Source organism: Oculina patagonica, chromosome 12 (assembly GCF_052425735.1).
Source record: "Oculina patagonica isolate OP01 chromosome 12, crgOcupat, whole genome shotgun sequence".
NCBI classification, from domain to species: Eukaryota; Metazoa; Cnidaria; class Anthozoa; order Scleractinia; family Oculinidae; genus Oculina; species Oculina patagonica.
Genome location: NC_135769.1, coordinates 13703251 through 13727468, shown reverse-complemented (window position 1 = coordinate 13727468; position 24218 = coordinate 13703251). Strand labels below are relative to the sequence as shown.

General features: G+C 35.6%; 1 protein-coding gene across 1 annotated transcript in view; it reads right to left on the bottom strand.

Annotated features, from left to right (window-relative positions):
* The window catches only part of LOC144632734 (DNA-dependent protein kinase catalytic subunit-like), a 128475-nt gene that overhangs the window by 48222 nt on the left and 56035 nt on the right, over positions 1–24218 (bottom strand). Inside the window, exons 29-46 of the mRNA XM_078491453.1 lie at positions 23466–23524; positions 22305–22385; positions 21273–21341; positions 20596–20703; positions 17508–17606; positions 16243–16374; positions 15215–15305; positions 14737–14839; positions 13337–13470; positions 11729–11795; positions 11137–11315; positions 9028–9193; positions 7682–7760; positions 7258–7380; positions 6449–6543; positions 5711–5855; positions 4336–4497; positions 802–850 (exon numbers count right to left, since the gene is read on the bottom strand). Coding sequence (XP_078347579.1) covers positions 802–850; positions 4336–4497; positions 5711–5855; positions 6449–6543; positions 7258–7380; positions 7682–7760; positions 9028–9193; positions 11137–11315; positions 11729–11795; positions 13337–13470; positions 14737–14839; positions 15215–15305; positions 16243–16374; positions 17508–17606; positions 20596–20703; positions 21273–21341; positions 22305–22385; positions 23466–23524 — 1941 coding nt within the window. The remainder of the gene's footprint in view (positions 1–801; positions 851–4335; positions 4498–5710; positions 5856–6448; positions 6544–7257; positions 7381–7681; positions 7761–9027; positions 9194–11136; positions 11316–11728; positions 11796–13336; positions 13471–14736; positions 14840–15214; positions 15306–16242; positions 16375–17507; positions 17607–20595; positions 20704–21272; positions 21342–22304; positions 22386–23465; positions 23525–24218) is intronic.

The following is a 24218-nucleotide window of genomic DNA, read 5'->3' as shown; positions in this document are numbered from 1 at the left end:
GTCATCAAAATTCTAAAATCCAGAATCGCAAGACCCCTGATTTTTTATCCGTCAAAGGCAATTAGACGTCTTCAATATGTATCTACATATATCAGTATATATCAGCTCGATAGATCGCCACCCAAAGGCTGTCACATGTGCTTATCAAATGCCTCTTCCTGTTGTTTTAAACAACCTGAACAGTTAAGGTTTATGAGAAGTGTTTATGTGAATGTTTACTTGTTCACGAGGGTTAACTGACTGCTTTTTGTAGCAGAAGTGAATGCCAGATGTTTTCATTCATTTCTGGCCGGCATGTTGGTGTTCCTCCGCACGGGCACATACATGTACATGACGTTTCCATACTGTGCTCTCTAAATTTATGTGGAACTTTTTGACGGACAACTCGAGTAGGGAATACCGTACAGACCTGAGACTTAGACAAGTAGACTATCTAGTAATTTTTTACAACCTGCAATGTTCTTGATTTGTTTGACTCGAATAGCTTTGGATTATTTTTTGCTTCAAATGACAGTAACGTCCCTGGCGTGACATAATTGAAAACTAGCAAATCCGTTTGTTACAGAAAGGAACACTTTTCCTTCTCTCTCTGTAAAGTTTACAATGGCTTTTACATGTATGTTTTTCATTACTTTGCATCTTTGAAAAGAGATAAAAAATACATTCCCTGCACAGGAAAGTTTTCTTTACTACCTTATCTGTTAAAAAACATAGCTCTTCAAAGACGAACCTGTTTTCTGAATTGCCAACCAAAATTCCCAGGATATAATAATAATAACAAGGCTGTCTTTCCAAAGTTACCTGAACTGTCAGCTGATTCTTGCACGATGTACTCCATCAGAATATTATGCTGCCATAGATACAAAAAAGTATTTGATAAAAGTAGTTGATTTTGACAAGTCTAAGCGGGTCAGTAACTGTTTATTGTCTTGGAGCACATGTGATGCTGTGGGAATTTTAAGAAGGCAAGCCAATAGTAGTTTATTTTTTCTTTTCGACGCCTAGTCGTAACAGTTTCGTTTCTAATTTCCGTCAATTAACTGTGGTAAAGTTTTTAAACTTTTAATTACCAACATGACAGTATTAAGAGCAGTTTCAGTCTACTGTAAGGTGGCCTGTGGGTATTTATTGCTCTGACAGGTCCCTTTCTAAAGCGCTTTGATGTGACTATTGTTGTTTATTTTGTCACTGTAAATATATTCTTAACTTAAGCTCATATTTTGGTTTAATTTTGTTAAACGGCGTCGTTACAAGCGTGAATAAAAAGTTGAGCAGGGTTTCAAGTTCAAAGTGTCAGTTCGCGTCTTCACAAGTATGAATAAAAAGTTTAGCAAGATTTCGAGTTCAAAGCGTTTGTTCGCCTTAACGCAAGTGTGAATAAAAAGTTAAGAAAGTTTTCAAGTTCAAAGCATTGCTTCGCCTTACACCTCACCGGCACAAATGTAGACCAACATACCATACATACAAGAGAGGCCCCCTTTAAGGTTTAGGCCACACAGCACCTCCTCCAGTCAATGTGAAGAGATTGACAGGCAAATTACAGATAAGTTGCCCCAAAATACTATTCAGGGATCAGTAAGCCCCTACAAGTCTGCTCCTATAGTCCTCGTCAAGAAAAAGGATGACAAGTAGCTAAGAAAGATTTATACCTTTGATGCTTTACATTGGGCACAAATATATCTTTCTGATTTACGATCAGGGTACTGGCAAATAGAATTACACCCCTCCGCCCAGGAAAAGACTGCCTTTATCACTCACAAAGGGATTGTATGAATTTTCAGTGCTACCCTTTGGGCTTTGCAATTTCCCATCTACTAAATAAAGTTAGTGCTGTCACTGATTTCCTGTCCCCCTAAAACACAAAAGGTGTACACAGTTTTTGAAGATTAGCCAATTACTACTGACGATTTATCAAGGCATTTGCACAAATTGCTGCCCCCTTTAATAAACTCTTACGAGAAACAGGTTTATTTCAAATGTGTCAAGTCTTGCCAGAAAGCTTTTGACACCCTTAAACAATCACTAGTTACTGCCCAATACTCGCTTTTCCAGATTTCACCCAGCCCTTTGACTTATATGTGGACACCAGTAAAGAAGGTATTGGTATGACTTTGGGTCAAACACAGAAATGCCAAGAGGTCTCTATTGCCTATGCAGGGCGTGATCTCACACCTGATTAATGCAACTATAGTGCAACTGAACGAGAGGCATTGGCGGTTGTAAAGGGAATTAAGAAATTCCAGTATATTTGTAGGGTGGACACTTCAATGTTTTCACTAGTCGTAATGCTCTCAAATGGCTGATGAATATCAAGGACACGATCGATCATTTGGCCAGATGATCATTGCTCCTGCAGCAATTTGATTTTACAACCCACTGCCACATTGGCAAAAGTAACATGAATGCTAATGCACTTTCCCGTTAACCGTACTTTGACGTCCAAATCAATGTAATCACTGATAAAGGCGTGTATTTTAACGCATTCGCTTTCCTTAGCGCCATGATGCCCACCTTGCTGACATGATTGAGTACCTCGAATCTGGGGTACTTTCTAATTCAAATTCGCAAGCCAAAGCTCTCTTGCTTTCTAATGATTCTTTCTACCTAGATGATGATGGCCTCCTTTATCATATTGCTACGATAATAATTATAGCTTTATTGGGTGAAACACAATTACTGGCATCCCATGACATGCGAACCTTGTTCAGAACGCTACTCTCAATTGGTCATACCAGGTGCACTACAGCTATGAGGTGCTACCTTAAGATCACGACAATGTTACCACTGGTCATCTAGAAAAATTCTTAAACTAAGGCTCCACTTCTGCCAATACCAGTGGAAGGGGTGTTTGATCGTGTAGCTGACGATTGCATAGGACCGTTCCCTTCATCACAATGAGAAAAAGTAAATAATAGCCTTGTAGGATTATTATACTGGTTGGCCTGAAGCGTTTCCAGTTAAGTCTATCAAGGCAACTGATGTAGCTCGGCTTACAATTGATTAAATTGTTACTCATCACAGCATGCAGCGAATGCTGCTTTCTGATGGAGGAAGCAATTTTCTCTCCTCAACCATTACAAAGACTTGCAGGCTTCTAGATATACAGACACTCATTATCAGGGAGTGTCGTCCTCAAACTGATCAGGGTCTACTTGAACATTTTACCAGGACACTTGCTCAATCTCTCTCTATGTATGTCAGCAAAAACCAAAATGATTGGTATTGTCATATTCCATCAGTACTTTTTGCATACCATGTTTCCCTATCTGATGTCACAGGTGAATCACCATTTTAGTAATTGTATGGAGGAGATCCCCATCTTCCTATGAATGTAAGCCTACTTACGCCAAAGGATCTTTGACTTGCGATGCGGAAAACTACAAGTGCATTGTTCAAAACCTGGAAGAATGCCACACAATTACAGTGGAATGAATCCAACGGGCACAACAAAAGATGAAACCATATTATAATCACAATGAAAAAAGAGGAAAAAGAAGGAGAAGGAAAAATTACAAATGAGGTTGGCGACAAGGTGTGGGTTTTCACGACCAAAATAAAAAAAGCGACTCTCTCGGAAATTACAACATTGCTGGCATGGCACTTACGGGTTAGTTGTACAAATATTTCCAGTTAACTTTTGTCCACGCCTTTGTCATTCTAACCGTGCAGTCACCACCATACATAAAGCACATGCTAATCGAATAAAACCATCCCCCGATCCTACTGCAAAACCTATTCTTCCACAAAAGCAGGATGATCTCTCTAATCCATATTTGTCTTCTGATGACTTACCCCCAGACAGTTTTTGCCCTGATCCTCCCTCCCTGGGACACACTCCACTTTCCGTCCGTATACCCTAATTAATTTTGCACTTTGGTTCATTGAATTTATCACGCATACCTCAAGACCAAGATCATAGGCCAAACCCAGCAATTTACATGCAAGTTGCTGTGATGCTGGGGTAAGATTTATTAAAAGAGAACTGGCATTTGAAGTTAATTTATTCCTCCCCACGCTTATGAGATTTCTCCCCAGAAAAGCGGGGTAAAACATCCCTACTATACTACTTGTAAGGCTAAAAAAAATCTAAGAAATCGCTTGATGTTTTCCTTTTCAAAAACACATTGTAGAAAGGGACCTGTCAGAGCAAAATACTTGCAGGCCACCTTAAGTGTCCAACAAAAGAAATGTAGACAAACAGAAGTGAGCTTTATAGTAGACTATGAACAAGCAAAAAATACTGAATACACCTTTACACATGTGTGAATAAATTCCGATTTAACCGTATACCCTAATTAATTTTGCACTTTGGTTCATTGAATTTATCATGCATACCTCAAGACCAAGATCATAGGCCAAACCCAGCAATTTACATGCAAGTTGCTGTGATGCTGGGGTAAGATTTATTAAAAGAGAACTGGCATTTGAAGGTGATTTAACACCTTCATACACTGCAGTCAAAACCTTTGCTGAGCAATGTTGTAACGTTCTACCACCCTGAAAAACAAGAGACAAGCCAGCAATTAATTTAATACTTTGCCACGAATCTCTTATAATGGTATATAATTGTTCATCGTGTTACTTTGTGAATATGATTGAAACTTAAACTACATTTAAAGTTGGTAATAAAGTTTTTTTTAGAAAGATTACAGTGGTCTTTTATTTGTACTACAACTTTCAATGTGACTCGCATCTTTGTCAGTAACAAATGGAATTTAAAAACCAATTTTTATCATTGGTAACCTAAAGAAGCTTGTGTAAATAACTAGAATTACATACAAGAAGACATAAAAAATAATATTGCTTTAAGCGTAAAATTATAAATTGACATGATTGATTTGTTAATTTAAATTGCGCTTTTCCCAGTAATGTTCATAGCCTCCTTAAGTTTGAGTTAAAGTTTTTAAAGGCAGAATCAAACATTTCAAAGCAATCTGTACAAGACTTGTGCCAAGGTTCCAAACCTTAGATGTTTGAATACAGTGTATGCGCTAGGAACAGTAAGAAGAGTTGCTCGCAGATGCAAGTAAAAAATGTTAAAAACTTACACCAATGTAGCAAGCGTTATAGTAAGCACATAAGATGTATATGCAACATGTAGAAAGAACTCTCTAGGGACACCTTAAAGTCAGTCTAGTTAGGAATTCAATATTTATAACACTTGGTTGGGCTTCTAAGTACTTATTGTGTGCAAAAAATGTTCCCTGTTCACCTTATTGATAAGTTAGAAGTTAGCAAATGCCGATATTTGTGCAGCAGTCAGCTGGCATAGCCAGAACAACTGCAACTTTAAGAAAATGGAATGGTACATCTATAAAATTTTGTTGTGCCCAATGTATGAAACTCGATCTCCACATTTGGTGCTTGAAAGCAGAGAAGAAAACGTTCACGTTGAAATTCTCAGTTTTGATATTTTAACTACACTTCAGTGAATAATTTTTAATAATACATGCTCTTTTAAAATAACAACATCTTCAGCAGTTGTTGGCCAAGTTTGCAGGGTTTTTGCCAAATGACCACAAGGAAAGTGTTTCCATAAAATAAGAAAAGTCAACAAAGCAAGATTGTGGAATAATGAAATTTGGATTTTATTAGCCAAACATTTTTAGTACACAAGCAAGAAAACAGTAGCTGCATAAGACTTTCATTTAAAAATGTAAAAATGTTTTCACTGATATCTAAATTCCCAAACAACTTTCACCTAGTTTACCTGACGTGTTAAGACAGACAATAGCAAGCCAGCAGAGTGAAGTTGTTGGTATCCCTGCACCAGCTGACCTAATCGGAGATGATCCACCTGGGACTCTTCTGTGCCACATAATGGTATTGGAAGCTGATCAAACAGATTGCAGTGACTGTGGTAGAAATAGTTATTAAGGATTACAATTAAAAATAATTAAAAAATGTCACTACTTGTACAAATCATTTGACCAAGTAAGGTTAAGAGAAAAGACCAAATACATTAATGATATAGTACTACACCACATAGTATTCTATATTGCCCTTTATACCATGCCATAGAAAATACAGCCAATCAGAATACAGGAAAGCCGTTGTATATTCGACGGTATTCAACCCAACCTTCCCATCGTGGGCTGCGATCTTATTCTCGATGAAATTTAGTAAGCATATTTTCTATGGCATGGTATAAAATAGTTACACAACACTTTCTCGTGGTATACTATGGAATATCCCACTTGTCACTTGTATTTTCTTCGTATACACACTCGCCTAAAGGCTTGTGTGTATACCAAGAAAATACAAGTGACTCGTGGGATATTCCATAGTATACCACTCGAAAGCGTTGTGTAACTAGTATGTATTTGTTCTTGCAGGACTCAGAAAAAATACTCTCAATTAAATAAACCTCTTTTGGCAACTAGTCCGAAAAATGAAGCTGGTCAGGAAGGCAAGCTTCGAGGGAAAACAAACGAAAAAAACCCAATACCTTCCAAGCGCAATTTTCTTTTCAAAGCTCTCTTTAAACCCCTCTACAAGTTGTTCAGGAAGCTTCTGTGCCAGCATTTTACACATGATACCAGTCTTAACAGAAAAAATGAAATTAAAGAATAAGTTAAGAATTCAGTAAAACAGCAATTCAAAACAACATGTTCCATGTTAAAATATCCAAAATGAGATGGTGTGCTTGTTACATTTTCCAACTGTTAAGACTAGTGTAAAAAGCACAATGCACTCATTATTTGCACGAAAACCTCATAAGCCCGTTCTGGCAGCTTTTCAATAACATTAAAACACTAGGAGAATTTTACTTTTAGAACGAATTAATAATTCAAAATTTATAAAAGAAACTATTTCTTTATAGCTTCAACTGACAGGATATATCCAACATTTGAGAGTATGTTTTGTCACTTTCCCAGACGCCTTATTGCAGTGTGAACCAGAAAACCGTGAACACTTTATTGCCAACGAGTCTGTAAATTTCTGCAGACAACCTTTGAAAGTAGCTCAAACTGTAAGAAATATAAACAAATGGACAGAGATGGAGCCAGCAGGTTATCTTTCGTGAATAATTTTTCAGCTTTTTCCTTTACTTCCTTTTTCAAAGTATAATGAAAGCGTTCACGGTTTTTGTGTTCTCACTGTAAGTACTCTGCCTTTTGTTGTTGTTTGGGATTCTGACCATAAACTCAATAATGATTCCACAATATTCTTAGCCACCTGAGCCCACTATTGCAGTCAGGTAGGTGGCCCTTAAAATCCAATGCATGAAAAGATAGGCATGAAAAACTCATAAACCTGTTCTGGCAGCTTTTCAACAACTTCAACATCTCCCATGTTGAATCCAATCACTCCTGGTTCTAATATACAACTAAGCACGACAGTGAACAGGTCATCCCTCCAAAACTCAGTTGGAACAATCTAAAGAAAATAAAAGATCAGCTAAAACCGTTAGAAAAAAAAAGTCAAGAAGTGACCCTAACAATTTTAAAATATAGGTGAAACTTACATTTTTTATATACATCTGTATGAAGAATCATTGACCCCTCTTTTCATTTAGGCAAAATCTTGACAATTCCATTTATTTTTAATTTTGACAAAGAAGTTCAGTTTCCATACATTTGCACAGATGGCCATCCTCATCAGTTGTTACAACTAGTTAATCCATTCAATGAAATGCAACTGCTTAAGCTATATTGTATTCTTAAAAAAATATTAACACCTTCAAAGTTTCCTGAGGGTATCTTTGGAGTAACACTGTTAAAAAATTCATGATCCTTACTATCACTGTACACTTTGCCCTGTAAATTAAGAAAAAGGATGAAAAATACCAAAATTAGTCAGGAGTTGACATTAATACTCTTTATAAATTCTGACGCTGACTTATTTGAGCGTAAACAACGCTCATAATGTGCTCAAGACGTTTCGACCGAGAATCTTCGGTCTTCTTCGGTTGTTTCCATGGCATAAAACGGCTTTTTAACGGTTTCCCATTGTACGCGCGCGCGAGTGACTAATACAAATACACGTGAACGCTGCGCGAGACTATGAACATTATGTAAGTGACTTATATACATCAGGGATGTCTATGTGTTCATTTCCCGCATTCTGGTCCCTCTGCGAATGCCACGCTTCTAGGAAAAGCCTCTTGTGGTAATCGCCTGACTTGTCCACCACCGCTGCATGATTGAAATCCATATCATGGCCAAACGTGTTCTCGTGTTGCGCGATCTTAGAGTTTTTTTTTTTTTGTCGCAAGAAAAAGAAAAAGAATATTATTTGCTTTTAGAAATGTTAATTAGTAATAAAAAAACAACAAGGTAACAGGAAATTATTTTTTTACGTGGTTTCATGACCTATTGCAACAGACCATGAAGATACAAATCAGGTTTTTCTTGTTTCCTTGGAATGAAAATTAGTCCCTGTTCAGTAAAAACTTTAATTATGTGTTTCCACTGGTAATGACTGCCTTTGTCTTTTAATTTTTTTAGCTCCCATCAGTTTCACTGTAGTGTACAAATAAGAAGCATTTTAGCCATTAAAGAAATGGGTTATTAGAAAAATAATTCTGATTGGAAAAAATGGTCTGTTCAAAGTGTATTCATTTTATGTAAGCTAACACAAAATATGTTTTTGGGTTTTAGTTTTGAAGATAAAGTTTAGAACACAGATCCCACAATTCTGTGACATAGCTGATTGACATCTTATCATGATTTCACTGTGCTATTCACCATAATGTGTGAATCCAGAAATTATCCCTACCCTGCCCGCCGTGGAAGGTTACTAGAAATTTCATGGGGGAGGAAACAGAAATAAGAAAGGAAATTCCAGATAGGTAGGTGGTGCACACCAAAGATTCTTCCATGGGGGGTTATGGCTATTTTCTGGAACCACACAATTTTATGTCTGTTATTCATTTCTATTCTATTGTCAACTGTGAATGAACTTGCAGCCAGTCATGACACTTCTGAAACAGGCTCTCAGTCAGTTTGCATAACAACTAAGCATCTGTATTCTTCAAATTAACTGTACACCTTCTGTACGAGAACTATAAAATATAAGGCATACCTGTTATAGCTATCAGTCTCCTTTGGTGTAAATACCTCTGATTTGCCACTTGACGATCCTGGTGTAAAACAATTGCTGGCTGCTGTGATGCCAGACATGGCCATGTAAGACAAGAAAAAGGCCACAGACTTGAACAGAACACTGGACTTTTTACCACTGTCTGCTACTATAATAAAAAAAAATGAAAGGCTGAGTACCCTTTGAAATTTGTTTTTCATCTTTTTCCATGTATGATGGACAAGATAGAATATCTGCAAAACACAAGAGCAAATTATTCTAATCTATCACACTGACACAAGTGCTTTTTAATTGGAATATTTTAATTAAAAGAACGGTCAAAAAACATTTTTTGTTTTAGTCAGGTTGAGTCAAGCTCAACAAATTTCATCCACAAGAAGAAAAAGAAAATAAATGATTATCTCAGTTGGTAGAGCATCGCACCAGTATCGCGGAGGTCACGGGTTCGAATCCCGTTGAAGCCCTGAATTTTTTTCAGGCTTCTTTATTCCAATTGCTTAAATTGGAAATTCACTGCAAGGAACATTTATCACTCTCATATACATCTGCAGTTCATATATGAATCATTTCATATACATTACATTAATGATAGAAGCAAAGCCTCTTCCACCATGTCTCAGCTTAATGTGTTTTCTTGAGTGTACATATACAGACAACAAACACATTTCATACATGTAAAAAGAGGAAAAGTGATTACAAGTACTAGTGCTAAAGATTAAACTCATGTGCTGCTTCTTTAATGCTGAACACAACTCAAACAGCTCATCAAACAGCAGGCCAAACACAACTCAAACAGCTTATGATGTGTATGCCTAGGCCTCAGATTGGATTTGTTTTTCATCCTTTTCCATGTATGATGGACAAGATGGAATATCTGCAAAACTAGAATGCGAGAGACAAGTTCATACCCCTTCAACAATTTCCATTTTTACTACTTTTACTAAAACTCTATTTAAACTGCTATGTCATTTAAACTAACCCAGTTGCCTTGCAATACTTTAGGGCTCCTTACCTATCACAGCTGCACAATTAATGTTGAAAATTAGAAATAGAACTGTACGAATTTTTCCATGGCAACACTAAAAAGATGTCAGATGTACGCTATGTTTAACCTTTTAAGGCAAATATACATGTACAGTGGAACCTTCCTGTGTGCAACGACAACCTTAACCACTTTTAATGTGAGTGGTTTCACCTTTTTTAACTTTTTCAACTTCTGATTTGCCGTTTGAGTAAGACACTGTTTTGACACTGTCTCTGTATACAAAGTGATTGCACATTTTAAGCATGACACACATGCACATTTTGCTGTCATGTACAATTAGAATTTAACTCTAAACTTGCTTTTTAAAGTGCTACTATGATGAAATCCACATCTTTCCTATCTAAGCCGTTTTTACACATTCACAAGTATGAGAAAAAAAAATGCTGTTTCCTGTTTTCAAATATCTTAACTATTAAACTGCCAAGTTTTACTGGTCTCTGCAGCAAATTGACCACGATAGCTCTTTTTATACTTGCTAAATAATTGGGTTGAGTAGCTGACCTCGTCAGTTCTCTAATTTGCATATTTACGAACTTTCTCTGGAACTAAAACAGATATTTGAAAACGGAAAAGGCCATTTTGAAGCTTTCATTGAATTTTTTATGATACGCCTGAAATTGCAAGGGGTGGAAATTTGACCAGCACTTTAATCTGAAAACCGTTTTTGTTTTCATATTTACATAAGAGGTTTCTCTTTTTCGATAACACTCCTTAGTTTTGAATTGGATTGAGAACACTCAAGACAATGTTTCATCGCACTTCTTGTATTCCTATCAATATTTGAAATTAAATTGAGGAAAAAAATTATTTACCTATGAACACATGGAGACAGTTAACAGGGTTGTCAAAATATGCCGGCAACCGGCGCATTTCACCGGCTATTCTGAATACTGCACCGGCTACTCGGAAGGTCAGTTCTGAGTGTGTGTTATAAAGATCTGAGTGTTTTCTAGCCCCCTACTTTTTGGATGGAACCTGCTCCTCAAAAACCCACTGAGAGACCAGTTTTTGTCACATACACATGTATATTGTATTATTTTACTAACCAGTTAAGACCTGACTTGGTGACAAGAGACTTTCACTAAAGCTCCACATGTAGCAATCTAGAGTTGCCAACAGCATGTCAAACCATAGGAATGTCTCTTTCAATGAAAATGGTCCACCAATATCTCGCAGGGTAGGATATTGCTGAATACCATTTTGCCCTCCACCGCCACCTTCAAATCTAACAGCAAAATAACAAAAGTTGGGTTCAGTCAGCAAGTTTCAAAATATTAACTTCTAATAATAGTAGTTCTGCAGCTCAGGGAATTCAGAAGAAGGGTGGTGGATGGTTGGGTGGGTCGGTTTGTTTATTTATTTATTTTTGTAATTTGTTTTGTTAAATGGTTGGGTCAATCCTTTCCTCCCTGGAATTTCAATCCCTTCTGGAGGGGGAATATGGACATCTTCTGGATTTATACATTATAGAGTTTGCATGCACTATGAATTTTTTCTTTCCCAAAAGACAAGTGCACTGGCTACCCCAATAACATAATAAATGAGAAATTTTACATATAATCGAGCAATCTGCAAGGTCAGCAAACACAAACACAAAGTACATCAAGACTACATGCACAGTAATTTATTTTTTCAAACCTGTGGACAAAAAATGATTTATGATCTTCATAAGTTTTCTTCATCCATTCAGCAGCAGAGCTTACACCTATCAGATGTAACGAAAAAAGGTTAACCAAATATAAACAAAAATTAACCACTCCTAAATCACAATTGAGTCTAACGATTTTGGAGTGTTGGGGCCGGGACTTTCACACTAGTAGTTTGTACTCATAGTATCCTTACTGCAAATGCATTTCATGTAGCCACCTCATTCATTGAGCAAGTGCATTACAAGAAAATAAGCAGTAATAGTGCTGGTAGCTGCTACAATAACGTTTGCATGAATCTAACCATCTTTGCTTCTTGGTAACAACGTTTTTCTTTCTATTAATTGATTGCCATTTTTTATTGTTACCACTTTCACAGGAAAGAAAACAATTTACCATTCAGAATGCAAATGGAACTACACTACATGTCTGAGCCTCAGGTATGGTTTACCTCTGGAAATGACTGTAACAATAGTCTTAGACTGCCACTGAGGGTTCTTGGTTTAAGGTTTGAATCAATCTAAAAACTATTTAGCAAACTGAGCAGTCAAAGAGTACCTGTCACAATTTTCTAATAATCTGCTAACTTCTAATTACAGTGGAACCCCGTTAATATGGACACCAAGGGGACAGGCCAAATTGTCTGTATTAAGTGGTGTCTCAGAAAAAAAGTCACGGATACATGTTTTATTGACACAAAGAGGAAGGCAAACATTGTTACGGCAACTAAACGTTCTTTAATTGTACTGTAACTGTAACAAATGCAAACTGCGATCTCTCTGACTAAATTAAATAATGTTTATGAAAACCTTACGATCTAATCATACACTCGAACTAAACTTTAATAAACTCAACAGTGGAATTATTTAAAAATGTTGCAACTTTACTAAATACAAGAAATAAAACGCATTTGAACAGCAACAGAACGTTTTCTGTAAAGTTTCCGTTGTAACTGAAACTCTGACCGTAACCGTTCTTAAACTTTACAAAAAAAGAGTCAGTAACTTTACTTTGCACGGAAGCTTTTAGCCTACAACACAAGTGATAGCTTCAGCAAAAGGCAAAGAAAGTGAACCTTTTAAATAGGAACAGCAGTCAGAAAACCGTATTAAAGGACTTAAAGTACAAGCAACAAACCAGAAGTTACGCTATTAAGCTACTCTTTGTAGTAAAATGGTTTTAATAAGCTCTTCGAATTCTGTCATTATTTGACTAGGGTCCAATGTATACAAGTTAGCAAATAATAGCGACAATAAAAAATGACAGTGCACAGATAAACATAAACAGTGTCCGTAAAGCGGCATTGAAAATATACCAGAAATATCCACTCGGGACACAGAAAAGTGTCTGTTGTCTCTATTAACTGGTGTCCGTATTAAGCAAGGTTAATTTAAGAGAATATGTTGAGGTTTTCGTCGGGACCAACGAAACTGTCCATAATACGGGGGTGTCCATATTAAGTGGGTGTCCATAAAGCGAAGTTCCACTGTACTAATTTTATTGTTATCTGTCACTAAGCTTTGTTAACTGTCATTACTTTTACATATGCTTGGCCAAAGAAATTTATGTAACAACTTGCACATCAGACATAGTAGAATACCTGGCAGAAGTGGCGCTAGCTGGCAGAGAAGTCTCATACATTGATGTCGGCATTCAGTGCTTGGTTTACCGCATTGTTTAATCAACCAAGGAATCATGTGACTCAACGTTATGGTGTCCAATTTTTCAAATCCCCTGCAACATTAAAAACAACATTAAGACGATGGTATTGTTTTCAAATTGTTAATTACAAGACATTTTACAAGTGAACCCCACTATCTCGAACTCTCAAAGAAAACGGAAAAATGGTTCAAGTGAGGAGTTTGAGACAGCTGATAGTAAATGACTGAAAAAGCCGGCAAATCCATGGGAAATCGATTTAAGTTCAAGATAGCAAGAAGGTTTAACTATATGAATTACGTTTTAAACTGAAATGAACTTTTGAGAATCCCAGTAGGTCTGTTCAGTTGGCAATTTGCACTGCCATGGCTGAGAAGTAAATGGACAGTGTCACCTGACTAGCTAGTCTGTATCCTTAAGATAAAAAATTTGCAATTACATCTGTTAACATTCTATTGCTCCACGTTGTTATTGATATAAAACAGAACACAAGAGCAAATTATTCTAATCTATCACACTGACACAAGTGCTTTTTAATTGGAATATTTCAATTAAAAGAACAGTCAAAAAACAGTTTTTGTTATAGTCAGGTTGAGTCAAGCTCAACAACTTTCACCCACAAGAAGAACAAGAAAATAAATGTTTATTTATTGGATTGAGTAACAATGATAGAAGCAAAGCCTCTTTCACCATGTCCCAGCTTAATGTGTTTACTTGAGTGCACATATACAGACAACAAACACATCTCATACATGTAAAAAGAGGAAAAGTGATTACAAGTGCTAAAGATTAAACTCATGTGCTGCTTCTTTAATGCTGAACACAACTCAAACAGCTCATCAAACAGCAGGCTAAACACAACTCAAACAGCTTATGATGTGTATGCCTAGGCCTCAAATTGGATTGTGCAAATCCCTTCGACACCATGCAAAACAAACCATACCCTTGGTAAAGACATCTATGCAAAAATAGGCTTATTTTGATTAACAATCAACACTTGATGACTGGTCGCAAGGGAAACAGCAATGTTGCCCACTCAGAGACTTTTGGCTGTAAACAGTTTTATTGTTAGATTTCATGTGTCCTTGAAGTTGCCAATGAGAACGTCTGGCTACTGGGGAAACATTTTCAGCCATATAACAAAAGCAAATAAACTCAAAAATACTTAAACGAGGGCAAATGTGCTTTTATAAACTACTTAAAGCTACCGCAAAGCTACACAGTTGGTAGACTGTCAGTAAACTATTGTCTGATAATTACTGACAACTTTTATGCACACAAATGCCAGAATCTCAGTTGCTTAATTTTATGTTTGATACAATTAAAACAATCTGGACATGCCTGGGAATTCTTCTGCGCTTATTTTCCTTGTTTAGCAACTGTGCTCGTGCTTTGATGATTCTCTCCAAGTGAGAAATAACTTGAACACACTGATCCCGTGTACCTGTACAATAATAAAAAAAAACAATTATTAGCAAAAGCAGTAAAACACCCCTTAAACTGAAAGTAATTGTTTAATCTGATGCTGGCAATATATAAAAATAGTTGTTCTAAGATTAGAGTTTCTCTGTAATAACAGAACAGTCTACTTTTAAAAGCCTCCCCTTTGTAAACATTTAAGGTAGCATAGAATTTGTTTTGCTCAGTTGCGAGAAATTTACCGCTGCATTGGAGAAGGGCATTCATTTCCTTTTATGAATTCATTACTGGAATGACTGTATGGTAAAAAATGCAATTTAAAACACTGGTGGTTACATCTGGATCCGGATTAAACATATCTTTCAAGTAAAGGTTGTTTATTATACATTGATAACTGTACCTTTTGCCTGGTCATCATTATGTGCAAGAGACAAACTTTCCAAGTAGTTAACAAGGATTTCCAGCACAAAAATATCCACTAAGGAGGACTCCTCCCTACATGTAGGATAATATTCATAACAGTTATTATAACTTAAAATAATTCACTTACACATATATTATATTGCTGAAGCAAAATGTCTTAGCCACCTAAATACCACAGATAACGTTAAAAAAACAAGCGCGACTTGAAGTTTTCGGTTCCAGTTGCATTTGTCAGATGTTTGCATTTCATAATATACAGTAATAAGCCACATTTAAAAAGAGCGTACTCTCCCAGTTCGCCTGCAATTCGCCAGAATATTGCCTCCCAAGCTTCGTTATTTGTCTTGTTAAAATTCTTGGCCCAAGATAATAAAACACTTCAACGATTTATGTGTTCAGTCAGCATTTTATGTTCAATCGTTCATGTCATAATAGTGAACAGGAGTTATTTCAGCATAAATGTAAAAATTTCTGTTTTATGCTTTTTTAAGCTTGAGTGCGGAAAGAATTATTCATGGCATATATTGTATTTGAGGTTGTTGATTCCACATACATAAAGAGATATCGCAATTAAAAAGCAAAATTTGCGGAGCTCTTGTGTTTCATGACCGTTTCTTTGACATGACTTTTTAAAATGGAAGCAAACAAAGTGCAAGAGGGGGCCTTTTTATAGGCTCGCACCATGTTTAAAACAATATAGACCAGGAAAACAATACCTTCAAAACAAAGAAACATTTCACAAATTTTTACACCAAGGTAAGCCCTTAAAAAACTCCATTGTCAGTGGTCTGTTTTCGTGGTTATGTTGTAATCTTGTTTCTGAATTTCATATGTGAAAGAACATAACAAACATTTTACATGTTATGCTGATCTTACATGGTCAGACAATGTAATGGTGGATTACCAATTATTATAATTATATATTGATTATTTTTTTATTTTGATGAGGTGCAAAACTTATCAGTGATAAATTGATCAATGTCAAAATTTCATCTGCAAAACAACTTGCCTGAAAATTGTGTAGATATTGTTAAAGGCTAATGCAGCACCAAGTCTCTTTGCTGCGCTAGGATGGAGGGCCAGACTGTAGAGACGCTTTAACAAAGACTTGATATTGATTGGGCTCTTTTCCAATTGCTAACAATAAAAAAATAAAACTGTTATCTTGTGATAAATAGTTGTGGGCATACAGGTTGTTGGTATCACAAACTGCCACCAAGATTGATCTGTACATTCTGTTAAGGGGGTCCTTCTTAACTAGAGATCTAGAGCAGATGCTAAGGAATTGATTAAAGATGGTTTTTGGTGTCAAGCCATTTTGGAGCATCTGGAAATGCTAAACGGTGTTTTTTTGTGGGGAGAACACTTGCATTGAAAAAAATTGATATTGAGCATGATAGCTAGTGTGCCAGTCCCAAACCAAGCCAACAAACCACAAATTAAAAATCCTAAAACGTGGGGGGTAGAGTTACGAATTTTTGAAAGAATTAGATATAACATAGCTTTCTTATAATCCTACGTACATTTGTATGGAATTACCTTTTATTATGCCATTACTTTAATAATAATAATAATAATAATAATAATAATAATAATAATAATAATAATAATAATAATAATACAAATTTCATAAAAACAATTTGAAGCATTTAGCACGTGGACGATCTTTATCTCTCCACACTGATTTTAAAATCGTAAAAATCTATGCTACATTATATGTCAGAGTTCTGATTTCCTTTGTCTTAACTTGATGAATTATCAGTGAGTTTTAGAATCGAATTTGCAAGTTGCTCAAGCAAATGACATTTAGGAAATTGTGCTGCAACACTGCAAAGTTGGAAGAAAACAACATTACGTTTAACTGTAAAATTTAAGTCAATTCAATGCATTTAAATAATTATTAATCCTAAGGGAATATTTGCTTTTATGTATAACGTTCATATTTGGCATCTTTGCTTCCCTTGCTCAAAGCACATCAAAAGGGAAACAATTACAATAGGTAAAATAGTTTCATCAAGGCACAGATTATATTTTCCTCAAACGTTTACCTAGTGCCATAAATATTTGTAGCACATTTTAATTAATGAAGCAAGGAAATCAATTTCAAAAGTAAAAAAAAAACTTCAAGGGAGCATCCATTCATTTAACAAAGCTTTGCAAATATGCCAAAACATTTGATTATAACTTTTGCAAAATACTGTGGCAAACTTCATCTGTAACTCTCTTTAATGATAATAAAAAGTTGAGATACAATATCTGCAAGGACAAACCTTTTCACTTGTCTGCTTGATTGACCATTGAAGGAATTCCCGTATACACTGGGCACTAAAGTCTCGTAATGCAGTGTCAGCATGGTGAATGATGCCATCCTATCATATATATTAAAATGTTAGTTTAATTTGTTGTTGTCAAAATTTTTAACTCCTTAAACATATTTTATTTCTTATTAATGACTCTAAATTGTACAGTGCTAAATTCAGATTTTTTTTATATGTATATTTCTTGGCAGAATGTATGAAATGTTGACTGTTATAATTATGACCGGGGTGAACAAACATACTTTGTTCAGTTTTTCTCGAAATTTTCGTTGTCATTCATAAAGAGAGATTTGGCAGTAAGTGTGAGATAGTGAATTTTATCCTATGGTAAAACATGATCTGTTTCCCTGATCTAATTTAAACTTCTAAACTTAAAAGATTAACACAATGATATGTTTTTGAGTGTTTTGACACCAAATTAGATGATGAAATCGTCAAATGCAATCAGTCCAGTTACAAATGAAAATGTACAGGGTGACAGTCAAAAATCTATCAAAGCACGGTTTCCTAACTGATCAAGATCAATTCTCCACAGTGACAAGAAACACTGATTGGTCAGTTCTTAACTGGCGTGTGTCCACTAGTGAAGACAGCCTTTGCCTTTAAAAGTTCTATTTTTAACCATTATTTGACTTTAGTTTGCACTGGGCTTTTTGCTTTCGATATGTACCCATGGTCTGTCCCATTAATCATTACTTTCAATTTATTTTTATTTTTCAAGCCATAGAACAAGAATATTATAAAGGCCTTCACTTAGTTCATGTAAGCGCAGCCATAATGGCTTTACACAAAATATGTTTTTTCAACTGAAACACATTTATTAATTTTGTTTTTATGTTTCACTCACCCCTTGTGGAAATTTTGAAATGTCAACTATACGCCCATGATTTTTGATTTTGCCATGGTAACATCAAAATAACAAGCAGTTTTTTCCTAAAAAATCGTTATATTTGACATTTTTCTTTATTTGTCCATTTTTTTTAACAAAACTGTACAATGTCTTTAATTTTACATGCCATAAGGCATTCTGGCTTGATTTTGTATTAAGGTATTAGCAACCCTTCAGGACCGTCCGTGCACGGATAGCTCCAGCACTTTTGTTTTTAATACAAACCCCTATAAACCACACATTTTCTGAAAGCTTAATAGTTCCAGATTATAAATTATTTCTTTAAAAAATGACGAAAACTTAAAACAAAAGCAAAATTGAGACGTTTTTGCGAAAGAACATGTCTGTGTAAATCAAGCTCCAGGCCCGCCGAAAATAAGTGGAAGATAACGATAAACATGTTTGCCTCTTAACACCTTTCTCTAAAAAACCGTGTCTCAGATTTTTGACAAGTGCGTTTGTTCTTTTGTAATAGGCAGATTAAGTTAGGGAAGATGAATCATCGGCACTTCCTGTGGAAAAAAATATAAATTGTTCGAAAACGAGAAAAGAAAACAAAAATTGGTCCGCGATGCGTATGTGTGGGGGCTTGATAATTTCAAATTTGATTCTTCTTTTTTGTGATTTCTTTTAGTACATTCAATTACCTTAAGGCTGCTATTTATTGCGGCAAATAATCTTTGCGATTTTTTGCAAATCTCCAAATTTAGTAGTCGCAGTAATTTCTACTCGCGAAATTTACCCTGTTTTGCAGTTTAAGCAAGATCAAAAAACAAGATCAAAGAGCTCTTCGAGCCACAACTGAATTTTTTGCCAAGTTTAAAAGTTTAGTTTTCATTCCTTGAAAATTTATGAGCAGCAGGTGATTCAAACATTTCTTTGATGCACATGATAACAGATAAACAGCGGAATGTCTATTACATTGATATAAGATATTTTCACCTTACGTTATTAAGTATGTTTGAGTAGCACACTCGGGTAGGCATCTGACTGGGGAACGATAGGTGGTGAGAGGTCCCGAGTTCAAATCCCAGAGGAGACAATTTTTTTTTCTTTTTCCCTTTTTTTTTCTTTTTTAACCAGTAGCACTAAAATGGTTTGTTTATTATATCGCTCCGTAGGTATGCATTGCAGAATAATTTACATTTATCAGAACATATAGCCATATAGACTGATTCAAGTACAAATGTATAAGATTGTGCTGTTTCATCTGAAAAGCTCTTCCTTTTGTTCCGAACAAGCAGCCACGCACTCGATTTTAGCCAACGCTCTGGTTTCTAGATAGATCCATCGTTAATGAAGCTTATGTGAAACCCAATTTAGTTTTCGAATATTCCTACATGTACAACGCTAGCTCGACAGATACGAAAGAGATCGATCATTACATCGCTTTTGCGGCTCTCAATATTGGCTTGCGTAATCGTAAAAGCTCCTGTTGAATTGATGTGCAACCTGCACAGACTTCCAGCCAAACGAAATGTTGGCTAGTATGACTTCGTGAGCTGCTGTAATGACGAGCAACTACAGGAACAGCTGAAATCAAAGAAACCACACGAAACGACACGCCAAAGTCCAATATGGCCTACTCGACATGCACCGCCGACCTCATCCCCAGGCTCTCTCGCAGAAGACCACGTGACACAAGCAAACCCACACACAAAAAAATAAATAAATAAATCCCTCAGTCGAAGAAGAAGAGCTGTATCTGAATATAAAAAAATTTCAAATTTAGAAAAACTGCACTTTTAAACGGTGGCTGATACCTTAATTTCCATTATTTTCTGACTTTCTTAGAGAATGGTGAAACCCAAGATGGTGGACCCAATATGGCGGCTCTAATGACACCATATGACGTCATATGATGTCTCAACCAACAACAATTATGCTCAGTGCCAATAGATTCCACTGGGCATTAACAGAACAAAATCCTAGGGTTTCTCTCTCGCCTTTTACCACAGTTTGGATATGAATTTGCATGTATGTCTGAGGGTTTTTACATTATAGTCACTAACTTGGGCTTTACGTAGTCATGCTAAGACACCCAGTTGTTGCAAATTTTGCACAGTAGGTGTGCTCATTGTAAAAGGAGGAGAAGTCTGCTTTAGATTTATTATATTATAACTGCACACAGGAATCACCATTTAATCATACCAGAATTGCATCTAAAAGAGCCATTGTTTCTGGGCTCTCGAACTTTCTGTTGTTGGTAAACCAATGAATCAACTGGAACACTAAGGGCTTGAAAAGCTGCTCCGACACCTACATAAAAAGCATGAAACCATAAGCCAACACAAGGTTTAACAACATAGATCCAAAATTGAATCAAAACTGGTGTTCTTTTGATACTTTTTTATGGCAAACGAATGAAGCTAATAATAAAAGGCAACTATAATAACTTTATGAGCAATAGTTCAATGTCCCAGATGTCATAACCATAAGTTAAAAAAGTAAAATAATTTTTTATATTAAATGATAAATAATAACGTTATTATTCAATGTTGTTTAATTTTGATGAAAATATTTAAAGTGATAAAATTTTTAATATTATGTCAATGACAAGAAATCATGTTTGAAAGTACATCCCGCTGGCACATAAAGAGTCAAATTTCATGGTTTAAATTTTTAGGTGTCATTTACAAAAGCAATGCTATCAATCAGCTTGTCTTCCTTGTTACTTGTTTATAGCACTGTGCCCTAAAAATAGTCAATGATGCACATAGTAGTGGCTAAACTGCTGAACATACAGTCATTTAGTGTATGTGGAGCAATGTCATCTCGTTCTACTATTACAAGCTCCCTGGTCTACACAAAAGCAAAGCAGCGCTTACCTGTTCCACATCACATGCCAGCTGCAGCAGGGCAGGAAACACATGCTTCCACAACCTTTCCATAGGGCTCTATAAATTAACGACATATAATGTAACTTTGTCTTCACTTTAGTTAGTTCAACCCAGCATCTCTTGAGCAAATTCTTGTAAGCCAAAATAAAAAACAAACACATTGGCGAAGATTATAGAGCAGATAGCCTCAAAGTAATAACTACATCGCTTAATAGACACTGTACTTAAAGAACAGAACCTAGAGGCTTTCTATTGAACGAAATCAGTTATAAATTGGTGTGTAAATTGAATAACAAAAGTTGTATTTTTCAAACGGCTAAAAGTGGACGAAACCAATTTACTTCGAGATGATATCTCGCCAAAATGATCTTAGCTTGCCAAAATGACCAAAGAACAAATAACAAACTGTGTTAAAATGAAACCAAGGCAAACTTTCCTGTTTCTGTACTGGCATGTTGAAAGTACTCTACTTATTGTTAATTCCATCTGGCATTGTATCATTGGCTCCTCTTTGGTATTTCGAACTTTCCTAGATTTTACAAAAATTTAAATTCCCTGGAAATTTTAAACAATATTTTTTTGAACAATATTTTAGGTCATTTTGACGAAATAAAAGAAAATTCAAATTTTTGGTCCTGTCACGGGTTGTCGATATTTAGAGACATTGCCTCTTGTTGCCCCAAGGGCATACAGGCATTCGGTATAATGTCTGCCCAAGGACATTGAGTAAAATGTCTGGGATTCGTTGCAGGCATTTCCTGTCCTTTCCTTCCCCATCCTCCTGATCCTTGCTTTTTTGCTTTCTCAGTTGCACTAATGTTGCCTCACAGTTCTTTCATTCACTCTGCATGCTCGGAAAGGAAATGGCAACTACACAGGCTAGAGTTTTCACGTCAAGTATGTGTGAAATCATTTCTTAACCTTAATCATCAGCATTTTGTTACCCATACTAAGTTCATGAATTTCTCCTGCAGCTGACACGGCGTCCTGTTGTTAACATAAATTCTGTGAAAAAAATACCTTTTTGGTTCCTTGAGGCTGGGTGACACTTTTACCAAGCATGTAGAGGACAAGGGAGTGGAGTGATTCACAGGCTGCAACCTATTAATTTTACAACATACATATCATCATTATCACATCTGTCAGACAATTTTTGTTAAAAAAGACATGTATCACATCTTAGACAAAATAAGCCATTTGCATTACCTGGTTATCTGATGGTATCGAAAATTTATAAAAATAGTCATGATGAAGTAAATACCAAACATAGAATGTTCATGATGGATAAATTTAAAGTACTGTTGTGGTTTAAAAAATATGATTATTATGCTGCGTGGCAAAGCATACCATCCAGCACGTTTTTCAAACAAATAGTCCTATTATTTTTATGTCAATGATCATCTATCTAAGACATGACCATAACAATACATGTCATATACATTAACCAGTAAATAGCTGTCTTAACAAGAAGGTCTCTTCAAGTGTTTAAAACTTAATCCCATTTCACAACCCCAAGCATAGTTTGAAGAGCGATAATATTCTTGCACTGTCAAAGGTTACCAGAACCGAAAATAAAAATTTGGTGTTACTTTGCTGCCAAGGAATAGAACTTATTACCAAAAAAATTGGAGTCGTGGCTCAAACCTATACACATAAAACTTTGATCGTACTTTTAATCATCCATATTTTAATTGCTTACATTGCTATTATTTCAATATTTTAACCTTAGCCTTACAACTTGAAATATTCTTCTAAGGTAGGAGTTTTATTTTTTTGAGGGGGGGGGGGGGTGGAGAGAAAAAAAATTTCATTAATAGATTTTTTAGCTTCAAGCTGTCATGTAAGGTTACGGTAAGATATCACTGTTCTTGAGACTAGCATTTTTATCTGACTAATTTTTACTATGTGGTAACATATTCTTTTACTCTTTCTTTACAGTTAACTTTTTTAATTTACATAATTATACACAATGATAATGCAAAAGCATGAAGTTTTGGATGAGTATGAGTATCTCACGCTGCAGTTCAATAATATACTATCAAAGCTTCCCCTTTTCACAACTGGATGAATTAAAATTTGAGCTTTGCAAAGGGTCAAAAGCAAAACTACTAGTACACAAGAACAATGTCTGCAAAACTTGTAAGAGGCATACAAAGAGCAGATTAAAGTAAGTACATGTACCTTTGTTTGTCTGTCACTAGATGACGTTGCAAGTTCTACAAGTCGTGGCAAGAATGGGTCTAAAAAGATAAGAACAACTTTGTTAGTAACACACTCAAAATATTAAACTATATCTCAACTGCAATAAAAAATACAGGGCTGTAGCTACTAAAAAGAACTTAATCTGACTTGCTAGTTACGTTTATTTCAAGTAAGTAGTGTTGAAAAACACAAATAACAGAAAGCGTAGTCCTAAATCTAATTTTAACAGGTCCCAGAATTTATTTGATCAGTTTTTCACACAATCATTTTTGATAGTGTGCAATATAATACATTTAACAACGCGCATAAAATGGCCTTGTTTGCCTGAGAATTTTATACCAGGGTTCAAGGCTCAATGACATATAGCGACTACAGAAACGTTTTCATAAACAACCACTTTTTGCAGAAAATGATCAATTTCCCATCCTTTTCATTGCTCATTCTCTTCATTTCATGGTTTCCATACATTTCTGCTTGAATAAAATAGCAGCATAAGCTAGAAAAATTATGTTCACAGACAATTATTATTTCATTAGAAAAAAGAGAATGTGCCAAGCTGTGTTTTACACAGTTTTATACCATGCCATAAAAAATACAGCCAATCAGAATACAGGAAAGCCGTTGTATATTCGACGGTATTCAACCCAACCTTCCCATAGTGCACTGCGACTGTATTCTCGACGAAATTTAGTAAGCGTATTTTCTATGGCATGGTATAAAATAGTTACACAA